Consider the following 15,805-nt stretch of genomic DNA (forward strand, 5'->3'; position numbering starts at 1 on the left):
AACAGTAAAACAATGTGAACACCTGAAAGGATTATAAACAATACACTCCTTCCTTGTTCACTTGTTTTTATGGAGCATTCATGGGTATTAAGTAGTGCAGTGTAAAACAGGGAAACATTATAGCATTATAAAGGGCACGCGTGAATCAATTAGAAAACGGCAAAGGTCAGTCATGAGGTCAATTCGTCCCACTAGGCTTGTCATCTTTATCGTTAAATTTGTTTTGCCGTCAGTAGTGCATGCAGTGTATTGTATGTACACAGAAACCATCTTACAGGAAGTTTTCACTGTTAAGGGGAATACAATTGATTGACGTCCTTGTGCCACTGCCTTGTGCCAGATGCTGAAACCAACAATGAGGAACTGGAAGACCTGGAAGGAATGCAAAAAATACACCCCTTCCATTCCATCTTCATCTGTGTTTAATTTTCTCAGAAGGAAATGTCCGGATTAGGTTAGGTTCATTAGGTTCGGTGAATTTTAACAAAGGACACAGAAACAATACATAAACTAAACTGCAGTATGTTGTCCTTCATAACAATGATCATCAATCTCTATGATCAAAGCAAGGGATTAGCAATCTTTCTTACAATCAATCATAAAGAATGCACAGTATAAACAAAATAAAAAAAAATCAATCCTAAAACAATACAATGTATTGCAAGCAAAAATTGTTTTGATGTTTGAGTGTGAGGACGTGTGGGCTTTCACCATTATACAGTGAATAAGGTGACAACTGGTCTTCTGGAAATAGTAGCTCTATCATAATTTTCCCGAAATAAAGGCCATCCTATAATAATCACCATCCATCTCTCTTATCAAAGAATTGATTAAAATGAACAGATGAAAGGATTGTAATGTCACCTTAATTATTATTTTGGTGAAAGACATTAAACTTGAAACCTTTACAACCTTTAATCACACAATTAATAATTTATGTTTCGCTTACAACAATAAAGTGACTACACACCTTCCAGGATGGAATTAATACAGCCCTTTATGCATGAATTATAGTAAACCATTGCTGTGTCGTGATGTTACGCCTTTGCATACACGCCTTTCGCAGATTTCCAGTAAGTAACATAATGAAACAGTTTTGGAATTGAAGATTAGGCCGACATTGTCACTACCAGAAAACTTCCCATGGTTAATTAAGCACTGCAAATCGACAAAAAGGAAGGGTATTTTTCAACTCATTCACCACATTTATGTGAGAAATAAACAGCTTTCACTGTTATACAGTGAAGAAGGTGTCAATTACAAATGTCAAAGAAAAAATACTGAACTTCTTTTTGGAAACAAACTAGACAAATAAACCAGAGGATACATGATGCTCGGAAATGTTCCAAGATGAAAATTAAAAGGTCAGAAATAAATGTGCCACCCAAAGGCATGGAAATGATCCCTAAAACTAAATCGTAAGCCTCTTAGCCTCTTACCAATACAGCAATGACAGTAAAACATTGCAGAAATTTACACATGACAGGCTTTCTAGTTCTCCCTGCCTCAAAATGTCCCCTATCCGCCAATTCTTAAAAGAATGTGACACATCTGAGGAGACACAAAAAGACACTATTATTAATTAAAGTTATAAAATCAATTGCTATGTCATATCCATCTTAACAGTAAAACAATGTGAACACCTGAAAGGATAATAAACAATACACTCCTTCCTTGTTCACTTATTTTTACGGAGCATTCATGGGTATTAAGTAGTGCAGTGTAAAACAGGGAAACATTATAGCATTATGAAGGGCACGCGTGAATCAATTAGAAAACGGCAATGGTCAGTCATGAGGTCAATTCGGCCCACTGGGCTTGTCATCTTTATCGTTAAATTTGTTTTGCCGTCAGTAGTGCATGCAGTGTATTGTATGTACACAGAAACCATCTTACAGGAAGTTTTCACTGTTAAGGGGAATACAATTGATTGACGTCCTTGTGCCACTGCCTTGTGCCAGATGCTGAAACCAACAATGAGGAACTGGAAGACCTGGAAGGAATGCAAAAAATACACCCCTTCCATTCCATCTTCATCTGTGTTTAATTTTCTCAGAAGGAAATGTCCGGATTAGGTTAGGTTCATTAGGTTCGGTGAATTTTAACAAAGGACACAGAAACAATACATAAACTAAACTGCAGTATGTTGTCCTTCATAACAATGATCATCAATCTCTATGATCAAAGCAAGGGATTAGCAATCTTTCTTACAATCAATCATAAAGAATGCACAGTATAAACAAAATAAAAAAAAATCAATCCTAAAACAATACAATGTATTGCAAGCAAAAATTGTTTTGATGTTTGAGTGTGAGGACGTGTGGGCTTTCACCATTATACAGTGAATAAGGTGACAACTGGTCTTCTGGAAATAGTAGCTCTATCATAATTTTCCCGAAATAAAGGCCATCCTATAATAATCACCATCCATCTCTCTTATCAAAGAATTGATTAAAATGAACAGATGAAAGGATTGTAATGTCACCTTAATTATTATTTTGGTGAAAGACATTAAACTTGAAACCTTTACAACCTTTAATCACACAATTAATAATTTATGTTTCGCTTACAACAATAAAGTGACTACACACCTTCCAGGATGGAATTAATACAGCCCTTTATGCATGAATTATAGTAAACCATTGCTGTGTCGTGATGTTACGCCTTTGCATACACGCCTTTCGCAGATTTCCAGTAAGTAACATAATGAAACAGTTTTGGAATTGAAGATTAGGCCGACATTGTCACTACCAGAAAACTTCCCATGGTTAATTAAGCACTGCAAATCGACAAAAAGGAAGGGTATTTTTCAACTCATTCACCACATTTATGTGAGAAATAAACAGCTTTCACTGTTATACAGTGAAGAAGGTGTCAATTACAAATGTCAAAGAAAAAATACTGAACTTCTTTTTGGAAACAAACTAGACAAATAAACCAGAGGATACATGATGCTCGGAAATGTTCCAAGATGAAAATTAAAAGGTCAGAAATAAATGTGCCACCCAAAGGCATGGAAATGATCCCTAAAACTAAATCGTAAGCCTCTTAGCCTCTTACCAATACAGCAATGACAGTAAAACATTGCAGAAATTTACACATGACAGGCTTTCTAGTTCTCCCTGCCTCAAAATGTCCCCTATCCGCCAATTCTTAAAAGAATGTGACACATCTGAGGAGACACAAAAAGACACTATTATTAATTAAAGTTATAAAATCAATTGCTATGTCATATCCATCTTAACAGTAAAACAATGTGAACACCTGAAAGGATAATAAACAATACACTCCTTCCTTGTTCACTTATTTTTACGGAGCATTCATGGGTATTAAGTAGTGCAGTGTAAAACAGGGAAACATTATAGCATTATGAAGGGCACGCGTGAATCAATTAGAAAACGGCAATGGTCAGTCATGAGGTCAATTCGGCCCACTGGGCTTGTCATCTTTATCGTTAAATTTGTTTTGCCGTCAGTAGTGCATGCAGTGTATTGTATGTACACAGAAACCATCTTACAGGAAGTTTTCACTGTTAAGGGGAATACAATTGATTGACGTCCTTGTGCCACTGCCTTGTGCCAGATGCTGAAACCAACAATGAGGAACTGGAAGACCTGGAAGGAATGCAAAAAATACACCCCTTCCATTCCATCTTCATCTGTGTTTAATTTTCTCAGAAGGAAATGTCCGGATTAGGTTAGGTTCATTAGGTTCGGTGAATTTTAACAAAGGACACAGAAACAATACATAAACTAAACTGCAGTATGTTGTCCTTCATAACAATGATCATCAATCTCTATGATCAAAGCAAGGGATTAGCAATCTTTCTTACAATCAATCATAAAGAATGCACAGTATAAACAAAATAAAAAAAAATCAATCCTAAAACAATACAATGTATTGCAAGCAAAAATTGTTTTGATGTTTGAGTGTGAGGACGTGTGGGCTTTCACCATTATACAGTGAATAAGGTGACAACTGGTCTTCTGGAAATAGTAGCTCTATCATAATTTTCCCGAAATAAAGGCCATCCTATAATAATCACCATCCATCTCTCTTATCAAAGAATTGATTAAAATGAACAGATGAAAGTATTGTAATGTCACCTTAATTATTATTTTGGTGAAAGACATTAAACTTGAAACCTTTACAACCTTTAATCACACAATTAATAATTTATGTTTCGCTTACAACAATAAAGTGACTACACACCTTCCAGGATGGAATTAATACAGCCCTTTATGCATGAATTATAGTAAACCATTGCTGTGTCGTGATGTTACGCCTTTGCATACACGCCTTTCGCAGATTTCCAGTAAGTAACATAATGAAACAGTTTTGGAATTGAAGATTAGGCCGACATTGTCACTACCAGAAAACTTCCCATGGTTAATTAAGCACTGCAAATCGACAAAAAGGAAGGGTATTTTTCAACTCATTCACCACATTTATGTGAGAAATAAACAGCTTTCACTGTTATACAGTGAAGAAGGTGTCAATTACAAATGTCAAAGAAAAAATACTGAACTTCTTTTTGGAAACAAACTAGACAAATAAACCAGAGGATACATGATGCTCGGAAATGTTCCAAGATGAAAATTAAAAGGTCAGAAATAAATGTGCCACCCAAAGGCATGGAAATGATCCCTAAAACTAAATCGTAAGCCTCTTAGCCTCTTACCAATACAGCAATGACAGTAAAACATTGCAGAAATTTACACATGACAGGCTTTCTAGTTCTCCCTGCCTCAAAATGTCCCCTATCCGCCAATTCTTAAAAGAATGTGACACATCTGAGGAGACACAAAAAGACACTATTATTAATTAAAGTTATAAAATCAATTGCTATGTCATATCCATCTTAACAGTAAAACAATGTGAACACCTGAAAGGATAATAAACAATACACTCCTTCCTTGTTCACTTATTTTTACGGAGCATTCATGGGTATTAAGTAGTGCAGTGTAAAACAGGGAAACATTATAGCATTATGAAGGGCACGCGTGAATCAATTAGAAAACGGCAATGGTCAGTCATGAGGTCAATTCGGCCCACTGGGCTTGTCATCTTTATCGTTAAATTTGTTTTGCCGTCAGTAGTGCATGCAGTGTATTGTATGTACACAGAAACCATCTTACAGGAAGTTTTCACTGTTAAGGGGAATACAATTGATTGACGTCCTTGTGCCACTGCCTTGTGCCAGATGCTGAAACCAACAATGAGGAACTGGAAGACCTGGAAGGAATGCAAAAAATACACCCCTTCCATTCCATCTTCATCTGTGTTTAATTTTCTCAGAAGGAAATGTCCGGATTAGGTTAGGTTCATTAGGTTAGGTGAATTTTAACAAAGGACACAGAAACAATACATAAACTAAACTGCAGTATGTTGTCCTTCATAACAATGATCATCAATCTCTATGATCAAAGCAAGGGATTAGCAATCTTTCTTACAATCAATCATAAAGAATGCACAGTATAAACAAAATAAAAAAAAATCAATCCTAAAACAATACAATGTATTGCAAGCAAAAATTGTTTTGATGTTTGAGTGTGAGGACGTGTGGGCTTTCACCATTATACAGTGAATAAGGTGACAACTGGTCTTCTGGAAATAGTAGCTCTATCATAATTTTCCCGAAATAAAGGCCATCCTATAATAATCACCATCCATCTCTCTTATCAAAGAATTGATTAAAATGAACAGATGAAAGGATTGTAATGTCACCTTAATTATTATTTTGGTGAAAGACATTAAACTTGAAACCTTTACAACCTTTAATCACACAATTAATAATTTATGTTTCGCTTACAACAATAAAGTGACTACACACCTTCCAGGATGGAATTAATACAGCCCTTTATGCATGAATTATAGTAAACCATTGCTGTGTCGTGATGTTACGCCTTTGCATACACGCCTTTCGCAGATTTCCAGTAAGTAACATAATGAAACAGTTTTGGAATTGAAGATTAGGCCGACATTGTCACTACCAGAAAACTTCCCATGGTTAATTAAGCACTGCAAATCGACAAAAAGGAAGGGTATTTTTCAACTCATTCACCACATTTATGTGAGAAATAAACAGCTTTCACTGTTATACAGTGAAGAAGGTGTCAATTACAAATGTCAAAGAAAAAATACTGAACTTCTTTTTGGAAACAAACTAGACAAATAAACCAGAGGATACATGATGCTCGGAAATGTTCCAAGATGAAAATTAAAAGGTCAGAAATAAATGTGCCACCCAAAGGCATGGAAATGATCCCTAAAACTAAATCGTAAGCCTCTTAGCCTCTTACCAATACAGCAATGACAGTAAAACATTGCAGAAATTTACACATGACAGGCTTTCTAGTTCTCCCTGCCTCAAAATGTCCCCTATCCGCCAATTCTTAAAAGAATGTGACACATCTGAGGAGACACAAAAAGACACTATTATTAATTAAAGTTATAAAATCAATTGCTATGTCATATCCATCTTAACAGTAAAACAATGTGAACACCTGAAAGGATAATAAACAATACACTCCTTCCTTGTTCACTTATTTTTACGGAGCATTCATGGGTATTAAGTAGTGCAGTGTAAAACAGGGAAACATTATAGCATTATGAAGGGCACGCGTGAATCAATTAGAAAACGGCAATGGTCAGTCATGAGGTCAATTCGGCCCACTGGGCTTGTCATCTTTATCGTTAAATTTGTTTTGCCGTCAGTAGTGCATGCAGTGTATTGTATGTACACAGAAACCATCTTACAGGAAGTTTTCACTGTTAAGGGGAATACAATTGATTGACGTCCTTGTGCCACTGCCTTGTGCCAGATGCTGAAACCAACAATGAGGAACTGGAAGACCTGGAAGGAATGCAAAAAATACACCCCTTCCATTCCATCTTCATCTGTGTTTAATTTTCTCAGAAGGAAATGTCAGGATTAGGTTAGGTTCATTAGGTTCGGTGATTTTTAACAAAGGACACAGAAACAATAAATAAACTAAACTGCAGTATGTTATCCTTCATAACAATGACCATCAATCTCTACGATCAAAGCAAGGGATTAGCAATCTTTCTTACAATCAATCATAAAGTATGCTCAGTATAAACAATAAAAAAAATTAAATCCTAAAACAATACAATGTATTTCAAGCGGAAATTGTTTCGATGTTCGAGTGTGAGGACGTGTGGGCTTTCACCATTATGCAGTAAATAAAGTGTCAGATGATCCTCTGGAAATAGTAGCTCTATCAAAATTTTCCCGAAATAAAGGCCATCCTATAATAATCACCATCCAATCTCTCTTATCAAAGAATTGAAAGACATTAAACTTGAAACCTTTACAACCTTTAATCACACAATTAATAATTGATGTTTCGCTTACAACAATAAAGTGACTACACACCTTCCAGGATGGAATTAATGCAGCCCTTTATGCATGAATTATAGTAAACCATTGTTGTGTCGTGATGTTACGCCTTTGCATACACGGCTTTCGCAGATTTCCAGTAAGTAACATGATGAAACAGTTTTGGAATTGAAGATTAGGCCGACATTGTCACTACCAGAAAAACTTCCCATGGTTAATTAAGCACTGCAAATCGACAAAAAGGAAGGGTATTTCAACTCATTCACCACATTTATGTGAGAAATAAACAGCTTTCACTGTTATACCGTGAAGTAGGTGTCAATTACAAATGTCAAAGCAAAAATACTGAACTACTTTTTGGTAACGAACTGGACAAATAAACCAGAGGATACGTGATGCTTTGAAATGTTCCAAGATGAAAATCCAAAAGGTCAGAAAAAAAATGTATGACTTGTGAGGTGGCAGACAGGTGAAGCCATCCAAAGGCATGGACATGATCCCTATAACTAAATCGTAAGCCTCTTAACCCTCTTAACAATAGAGCAATTAGAAAAAGGCAAAGCTGAGTCATTAGGTCAGTTCAGCCCACTGGGCTTGTCATCTTCATCATTACATTTATTTTGCCGTCAGTGACCATGACTCAATTAACAAGAAACTAAATTTGCAAAGTCATATCTATCTTAACAATGAGGAACTGGAAGACCTGGAAGGAATGCAAAAAATACACTTCTTCCATTTCATCTTCATCTGTGTTTCATTTTCTCAAAATGAAATGTCAAGATTAGGTTAAGTTTCACATTGGTGATGTGCATCACAATACAACAATGGACATTGAAACACTGCTGCACTTTCTCTAACTTAGTTTTGATTGAAATTATTTAATTATGATAGCCCCGTATGGACCAACTCGTTTTCGAGGGGGTCCTAAACAAAATAAGAACAGAAGCAAACAACCAGACAAAGAAAACAAAATACACAAATTACAGCATATACATAACAGGGAATAATTATCGGAACTGTAATGTCAGTGAAAACATGTGTTTCAGTAAAGAGAGAATGAGAAATCAGATAAAGTTGGAAAGGTTTTTAATTCTACATGTACGGTTGGTATGAAAATGAATTGACGCGGCATGTTTATACAGTCTGATAGATGAAATGGAGCAAGTATTTAATGGAAAAGTATTCCAGTCAGAAGGTGCTTCAAACATATAAGCTTTATTTTGATGTGGACTTGCTGAGTATAAATTTCATATGGGATGTATGTTCTCAAATAACACATGAAAGGAGGTATCAAAGTGAGGTGGTATAAAGGCTGTTGTGGGAACTTATTACTGGAAGTTTAACTACATTTACAGTAAGACACGGATTCAGGAGAACCACCTGATCCCAGGGGTTCATTCCCAGTTTTTAGCGACATGCTGGCGCATACTCTTAAATTACTCCAGAATAAATAATGCTTAAAAATGTAAATAAAAGTAGTTTATTACAAATGTCGAAGCAAAAATACTGAACTTCTTTTTGGAAACAAATTAGACAAATAAACCAGAGGATACATGATGCTCGGAAATGTTCCAAGATGAAAATCAAAAAGGTCAGAAATAAATGTAATGATTTGTTGAGGTGGCACACAGGTGCAGCTACCCAAAGGCATGGAAATGATCCCTAAAACTAAATTGTAAGCCTCTAAGCCTCTTACCAATACAGCAATGACAGTAAAACATTGCAGAAATGTACACATGACAGGCTTTCTAGTTCTCCCTGCATCAAAAGGTCCCCTATCCGCCAATTCTTAAAAGAATGTGATACATCTGAGGAGACAAAAAAATACACTATTATTAATTAAATTTATAAAATCAATTACTATTTCATATCCATCTTAACAGTAACACAATGTGAACACCTGATAGGATTATAAACAATACACCCCTTCCTTTTTCACTCATTTTTACGCAGCATTCATGGGTATTAAGTAGTGCAGAGTAAAACAGGGTAACATTATAGCATTATAAAGGGCACGCGTGAATCAATTAGAAAACGGCAAAGGTCAGTCATGAGGTCAATTCGGCCCACTGGGCTTGTCATCTTCCTCGTTAAATTTGTATTGGCGTCAGCATGCAGTGTATTGTGTACACAGAAACTATCTTACAGGAAGTTTTCACTGTTAAGGGGAATACAATTGATTGACGTCCTTGTGCCACCGCCTTGTGGCAGATGCTGAAACCATGACTCAATTTGCAAAGTCATATCTACCTTAACAATAAGTAACTTGAAGACCTGGATGCGATGCAAAAAATACACCCCTTCCATTCCATCTTCATCTGTGTTTAATTTTCTCAGAAGGAAATGTCAGGATTAGGTAAGGTTCATTAGGTTTGGTGAATTTTAACAAAGGACACAGAAACAATAAATAAACTAAACTGCAGTATGTTATCCTTCATAACAATGACCATCAATCTCTACGATCAAAGCAAGGGATTAGCAATCTTTCTTACAATCAATCATAAAGTTTGCTCAGTATAAACAATAAAAAAAATTCAACCCTAAAACAATACAATGTATTGCAAGCGAAAATTGTTTTGATGTTCAAGTGTGAGGACGTGTGGGCTTTCACCATTATACAGTGAATAAAGTGTCAGATGATCTTCTGGAAATAGTAGCTCTATCAAAATTTTCCCGAAATAAAGGCCATCCTATAATAATCACCATCCAATCTCTCTTATCTAGGGGGCCCCAGAAAGGGAAGTCTGGGGCCCCCTGCTTGAGCTGCTCCCCCCGCGACCCGACCCCGGATAAGCGGACGAAAATGAGATGAGATTAATCTCTCTTATCAAAGAATTTATTAAAATGAACAGATTAAAGGATTGTAATGTCACCTTAATTGTTATTTTGGTGAGAGACATAATTTATGTTTCGCTTACAATAAAAAAGTGACTACACACCTAAACACCTAAATTACAAATGTCAAAGCAAAAATACTGAACTACTTTTTGGTAACAAACTGGACAAATAAACCAGAGGATATGTGATGCTTTGAAATGTTCCAAGATGAAAATCAAAAAGGTGAGACATTTTTTTGATGATTTGTGAGGTGGCAGACAGGTGTTGTGGGAACTTATTACTGGAAGTTTAACTACATTTACAGTAAGACACAGATTTAGGAGAACCACCTGTTCCCAGGGGTTCATTCCTAGTTTTGACCGACATGCTGGCTCATGCTCTTAAAATACTCCAGAATAAATAATGCTTAAAAAACGTAAATAAAATTAGTTAATTACAAATGTCAAAGCAAAAATACTGAACTTCTTTTTGGGAACAAACTAGACGAATAAACCAGAGGATACATGATGCTTTGAAATGTTCCAAGTTGAAAAATCAAAAAGGTCAGAAAGAAATGTGATGATTTGTTGGGTGGCCGACAGGTGAAGCAATCCAAAGGCATGGACATGATCCCTGAAACTAAATCTTAAGCCTCTTAATAATTATCTTGTTTCATTGTTCTATTTCCCTGTAAAGTCCCACAATGAATACACACTTTTAGGCTGAAAAAAATAGTACAGCTTCCGCAACATCGACTCCTAAAGATTTTCCGGGCACAGGGTGAGGTTGAAGAGAAGGCAATAAGGAAAGGCTGCACACGCAGCTGCGACACCTGACGCATAGCCTACTGTCGTGACGTTTATCGGAACGGGATGCAGAAGCAAAATCATTGCATTTCCGACATGGAGTATCCAGTGACCGCCCACCCATCCTAACGATATATAGGAGACCATCAATCAGGCCCAGGATCAAACCCCCTGGCACCTCTGAGAGAGAAAGCCAAAAGGACCACGGAGAGAAACACACAGGTAGGGTGCTGTGTGCCATAGCCTACCATTGGATGTTTAACCTCCTTTGGTTTTGGTAGTTAGTATTGATTCTGAAAGAGGTAAGTCATTCAATATTTGGTAATAATAGGTGTAGGCTACTAATGCTGCTAATAATAATAATAAAATATAACATAAATATTTTATTTTCAATTAATATTTTTTCACCCTCTCAAGTTATCTGTTCACACTTGACATTAGTACGCGTCTTGGGTGATCCGATCACAAGTGAACAGCTAGTGTGAAGAAGACGCATTGAGGATGTATTAGGATCAGACCGCTAAGACCACCAGATTCGGAGGTGGTCTGGGCCGCATATGCCAATGTAGGCTATGTGGGCATATGTAGCCTAGTATTCGCATGATGTATTATAAATGTCACACCTCAATTTTATTTTTATTTTATGTTAGAAAGATAGGCTATGGTACAATCAACAGATATTCAGCTATCTGATACGGGGAACCTAAGCCGTGATCACCGGTATAGAGTCCCGTACGTGTAGTAATGATGATCTTCCCTGGGGACGGTCGGGCAGCAGAACTCCTCTTTACATAGAAATAATGTGGTCAAAAGTTCGACACAATATGGGGAATATATAGGCCTATGTACCAAACCATGCCCTAGCCCTATAGCCTACAATACAGGTTCAAATTACTTTCGATATGTGTCTATAGTCACAACATGCTTGATCATTTGCAATTTGTCAGCTTTCCCATAAAGCGTTTGTTTCAATTGCCCCTTACAAAAAAAGAAACGCATGCGCGCTTTATAAGAAAAAAGACTCCCATGGCACGTCCTCCCGGTCTGCGTGCAAAACAGATTCAATTAGCAAGTAACAGATTCTATTTAGCAGTGATTGCTAACAAAGGGGTCGCTGTTTCTAGTTGAATACAGGAGCAAGAACAGTGGAAGCAGAGATGAGTGCACAAAAGCTACAGGACACCTACAACCAGCAGGGTTACGTCTCAGGGCTGCCTGTTTTGAGCCCTGCGGAGCTGTCGGACGCCAGGCAGGCATTCTCTGCCCTGGAGGAGGAGTTTGGTGAGTAGGCTTACCACAAGAAGGACTGATGTAGGAGTGTGTGTGTGTGTGTGTGTGTGTGTGTGTGTGTGTGTGTGTGTGTGTGTGTGTGTGTGTGTGTGTGTGTGTGTGTGTGTGTGTGTGTGTGTATGGCTGTCTTAACTGTGGGTGCAGCCAATTCTTATATTGCCTTACAAACTCCACAGAACCGATAACCAGAGCTTAACCGCTACTAACTCAGGTTATTTATAACTAGCACTGACGCAACTCGACGCCTTCCTTACCCCACAGGTAAGGAGTACACCCAGTACAGCCTGCACAATGTCCACCTGCAGTACCAATGGGTGATGGCTCTGGCCAAGAACCCCCGGCTGCTGGAGGCCATCAAGTCCGTCGTGGGCCCCGATGTCCTACTGCTTGACTCCCGCTTCATCTGTAAATACCCGACATCCGGCGCTGGTGCTGCTACGACGGATCAGGCTGATGGGACCGTCCCAGAACACCAGCTCCCCTATGTGGCCTGGCATCAGGACATGAGGTACACTATGCATCCAGGATGGGGTCTGGCTTCCACAAGACATGGTGGGATCGTGGTTGGGTAACTGGGTTTTGGGTGTGTTTGTGTGTATAGGTATTGGGGCATCGATGGAGGGCCGGTGCTCTCTGTGTGGCTGGCCCTGGACGACTCGCTGGAGGATAACGGAGCGTTGAAGGTTATACCAGGTAACACCGCTTTTTGTTTGGTCTCTTCTGACACTCTTCTATCACTCGCTGTGTTTATTGGCCTTGTTCTGCCCTGGTTCTAATGTGTGCTAGATCTATAAGCCCCATTGGCACATCAGAACTTTATTTTCTTCTCGTTCCTTCATTCTTCTTCTATCTTTCTTTCTCGTGCCTTCGTCCTTTATTCTGTCATTGTATCAATCTTTCATTTATTATTTTCATTCTTTCTTTTTCATACAAAATAATGTTCATACCAGTGCCACCTCATTGCCCGTATAGGGACTCACCGCAGCGGCATGCTACCACATGAGCTAGCTAAGCGCCATGGCAACATGCTGTCGGTCAACCAGGAGATCCCTGAGCACCTGGTGGACAGCGGGAAGGCTGTCCTCTGTCCCCTGTTGGCCGGACAGATGTCTGTAAGTGATGAGAGTTTGTTGTTGCATGAGAGGCCTTGGCTGTATTTCATACTTTACCCTAGCCTGGCTATTGCCAGACCAAGCTCAATCGTAGGTCGCACGGTGACGTTGGTCTGGGGAAGCTGCGGTCATTTTCGTCAGCTCAAGAGGCGTGATCATCGGGCCTAGTTCAACTGTCTCCCTGTCGTCCTTGTGTTAAACTAGCCAATAGCGCACCAGGGGTGGGAGAAGCCCGCTCGGTGATTGGCTCCCATTAAAATGTATCGGAAGCAGAAAGAAATGAATTGCTCTTCTCCAGAACCTTCTGCAAGGCAAATTTAAATCGCCGGCAGAATGGGCAGGGCTACCAAAGCTAACTTTACCTCTCTCTCATAAACACAGGGGAATTGCTCATATATACTCGCGAAAGTCTGTTCCTATAATGATTCTCACAAATACTACAAAGATTACTTAGTAGTTAGCTATATACTATGCAATACTACGTTAAAGGGGATTATTATGAAAACAACACTTTTCCTGGGATTTGGGGTGTTGTTTTGGGTCTCTGGTGTTCCCACACGCATACAAACTTTGAAAAAAGTCTGTACATAATGTTTTGAGTGAAATAGGCATTTCTGAAATAATAATCAAGCCTACGTAGGAAGGGGGCAGAGTTGAATATTACCTCCCACTTCCCCACTCCCCTCCAATCAGAGCATAGCTAAGATTTTATGGACCAGCGGACGAGCAGCTCCGGCGGGGGGAACTCGGCGGCAGCTCAGCTCCAGGAGCACGATCCCTTTCTCTGCTGGCGGTACCGCCAGAGCTGCCGGACTGCCGCTGAAGCTTCGGCGGCAGTCCGGAGGAGGAGACATGGAGGAGAAAGGAATTGTACTCCCGGAGCTGAGCTGCCGGATATCCGCCGAGCTACCTCAGCTGGACTTTTCAGCTTCCGGAGGACGCCCGCCGGAGCAGCTGGACTATTAATAATAATATTATTAATAATAATATTATATATATTATATATATTATATATATTATATATATTATTATTATTATTATTATTATTATTATTATTATTATTATATTATATCATATAGATATAGAGCTCCAGGAGTCCACCAACGGCAAAACAATCCCTTCTCCTCCATGCTGTGGTTCAGTCTGACAGCTCATTGGTCAATGGAAAGCAGCTCATTTGCATTAAAGCTACAGACACCAGAAACAGCACAATCTGAAGGCAGTGAAACAGAGGGGAATAGCGGTAGGCAAGATATTTTTTCCTTAAAAGCTATTTCCAGCAAACAGCTTCAAAAACATGTTTTCTGGAATTCAAATACTATGTTTACTTGTTGTGAAAACCCCATGATATGTCTCCTTTAAAGAATTTTCTGTGTAACTGAGAGCATTTCACATGTGTATGTGTGAGAGATAAACAATAAAATATGGCCCATCCGGCCTCTCGTTTGTAATTGGTGCAGTCTCACAATTAAAGAAATGACTTTCGGCCTGTATTATATATTCACGGTTCTTTGGCGACTTTTGTAGATCCATGATGGATTCCTGGTTCACGCCAGTGACCCCAACATGTCCCAGAGGAGGCGCTGTGGTCTGGTGATCCGTTACGTCCCACCCTTTGCCTACCCCATCCATGTGAGTACAGTGAGCCGTTCCACTGTGATGTCAATGATGAGGTCATGGTCATGCACATGGGTAATGCCGTCTGCTCGTCTTTGTGTCCATCATTGTGAGTGGCTGACTCTGTCTGTGACTCCGCCTCTGATAGGACCTTGACCGACCCAGGAAGTTCAATGCAGTGGTGTTGGCCAGTGGAACAGACCAGTTCAATCATTTCTCCAGCTGAAACCTTTTGCTTTTCTACCTTTAACTGAATATTTACAAACATTAAAAGTCATACACTGTTATGGTATGACGTTTAGGTCTATGAAACGACCACCTTATATTGTATTTGCTCTGATGCGCATGCCCTGTGAACAATGATTTGATTTATCTTAACCTATGTGATTTGTTCATCTACATTTATTTATCTACTATATCTGTATTTATATTAGTGTCAAATAAAAAGAAAGTCATACCCAGGCCTGCAGTGTGCATTGTTTCCATATGAGCACTAAGCAGGAATAAACTGTACTGTTATTTTCCACTTTCATCCATAGATGAAAGTTTACAATAATTCTTCTTCATATCCATGTCATCAATTAACAGGTTGGGGTCCAAACCAACAAATCCAAACCTTTCAGCTGGGATAATCATAACCTTGTTATGTTTGACCACACACCTGTTTGACAACACCTTGACACACATTTTGGAGCAGGCGAGGTGACATGAGACAAAAAAATGATAAAGCGCACAACAGCCAGAACTCACACCAAAAGTTCTTCAGAAATTGCCTTTACCAGTTTCTAATGTTCTTTACA

At 38.6% G+C, this 15,805-nt stretch overlaps 1 protein-coding gene across 3 annotated transcripts in view; it reads left to right on the plus strand.

The window, feature by feature from the left end:
- LOC115551962 (probable alpha-ketoglutarate-dependent hypophosphite dioxygenase) overlaps window positions 1-15,467 on the plus strand; it is a 53,556-nt gene extending 38,089 nt beyond the window's left edge. The window contains exons 1-7 of one of the 3 annotated variants that reach the window (XM_030367602.1): window positions 11,078-11,208; window positions 12,111-12,267; window positions 12,538-12,784; window positions 12,878-12,969; window positions 13,249-13,388; window positions 14,916-15,020; window positions 15,154-15,467. In XM_030367602.1, the coding sequence (XP_030223462.1) occupies window positions 12,144-12,267; window positions 12,538-12,784; window positions 12,878-12,969; window positions 13,249-13,388; window positions 14,916-15,020; window positions 15,154-15,231 (786 nt within the window). In that variant the 5' untranslated portion in view covers window positions 11,078-11,208; window positions 12,111-12,143 and the 3' untranslated portion in view covers window positions 15,232-15,467. Of the gene's footprint in view, window positions 1-11,077; window positions 11,209-11,263; window positions 11,289-12,110; window positions 12,268-12,537; window positions 12,785-12,877; window positions 12,970-13,248; window positions 13,389-14,915; window positions 15,021-15,153 lie in introns of those variants that run through there. The other 2 variants (XM_030367604.1, XM_030367603.1) reach the window with 2 other exon arrangements.
- The last annotated feature ends 338 nt before the right edge of the window (window positions 15,468-15,805 follow it).

The sequence above is a fragment of the Gadus morhua genome, chromosome 10, assembly GCF_902167405.1.
Source record: "Gadus morhua chromosome 10, gadMor3.0, whole genome shotgun sequence".
Taxonomy (NCBI): domain Eukaryota; kingdom Metazoa; phylum Chordata; class Actinopteri; order Gadiformes; family Gadidae; genus Gadus; species Gadus morhua.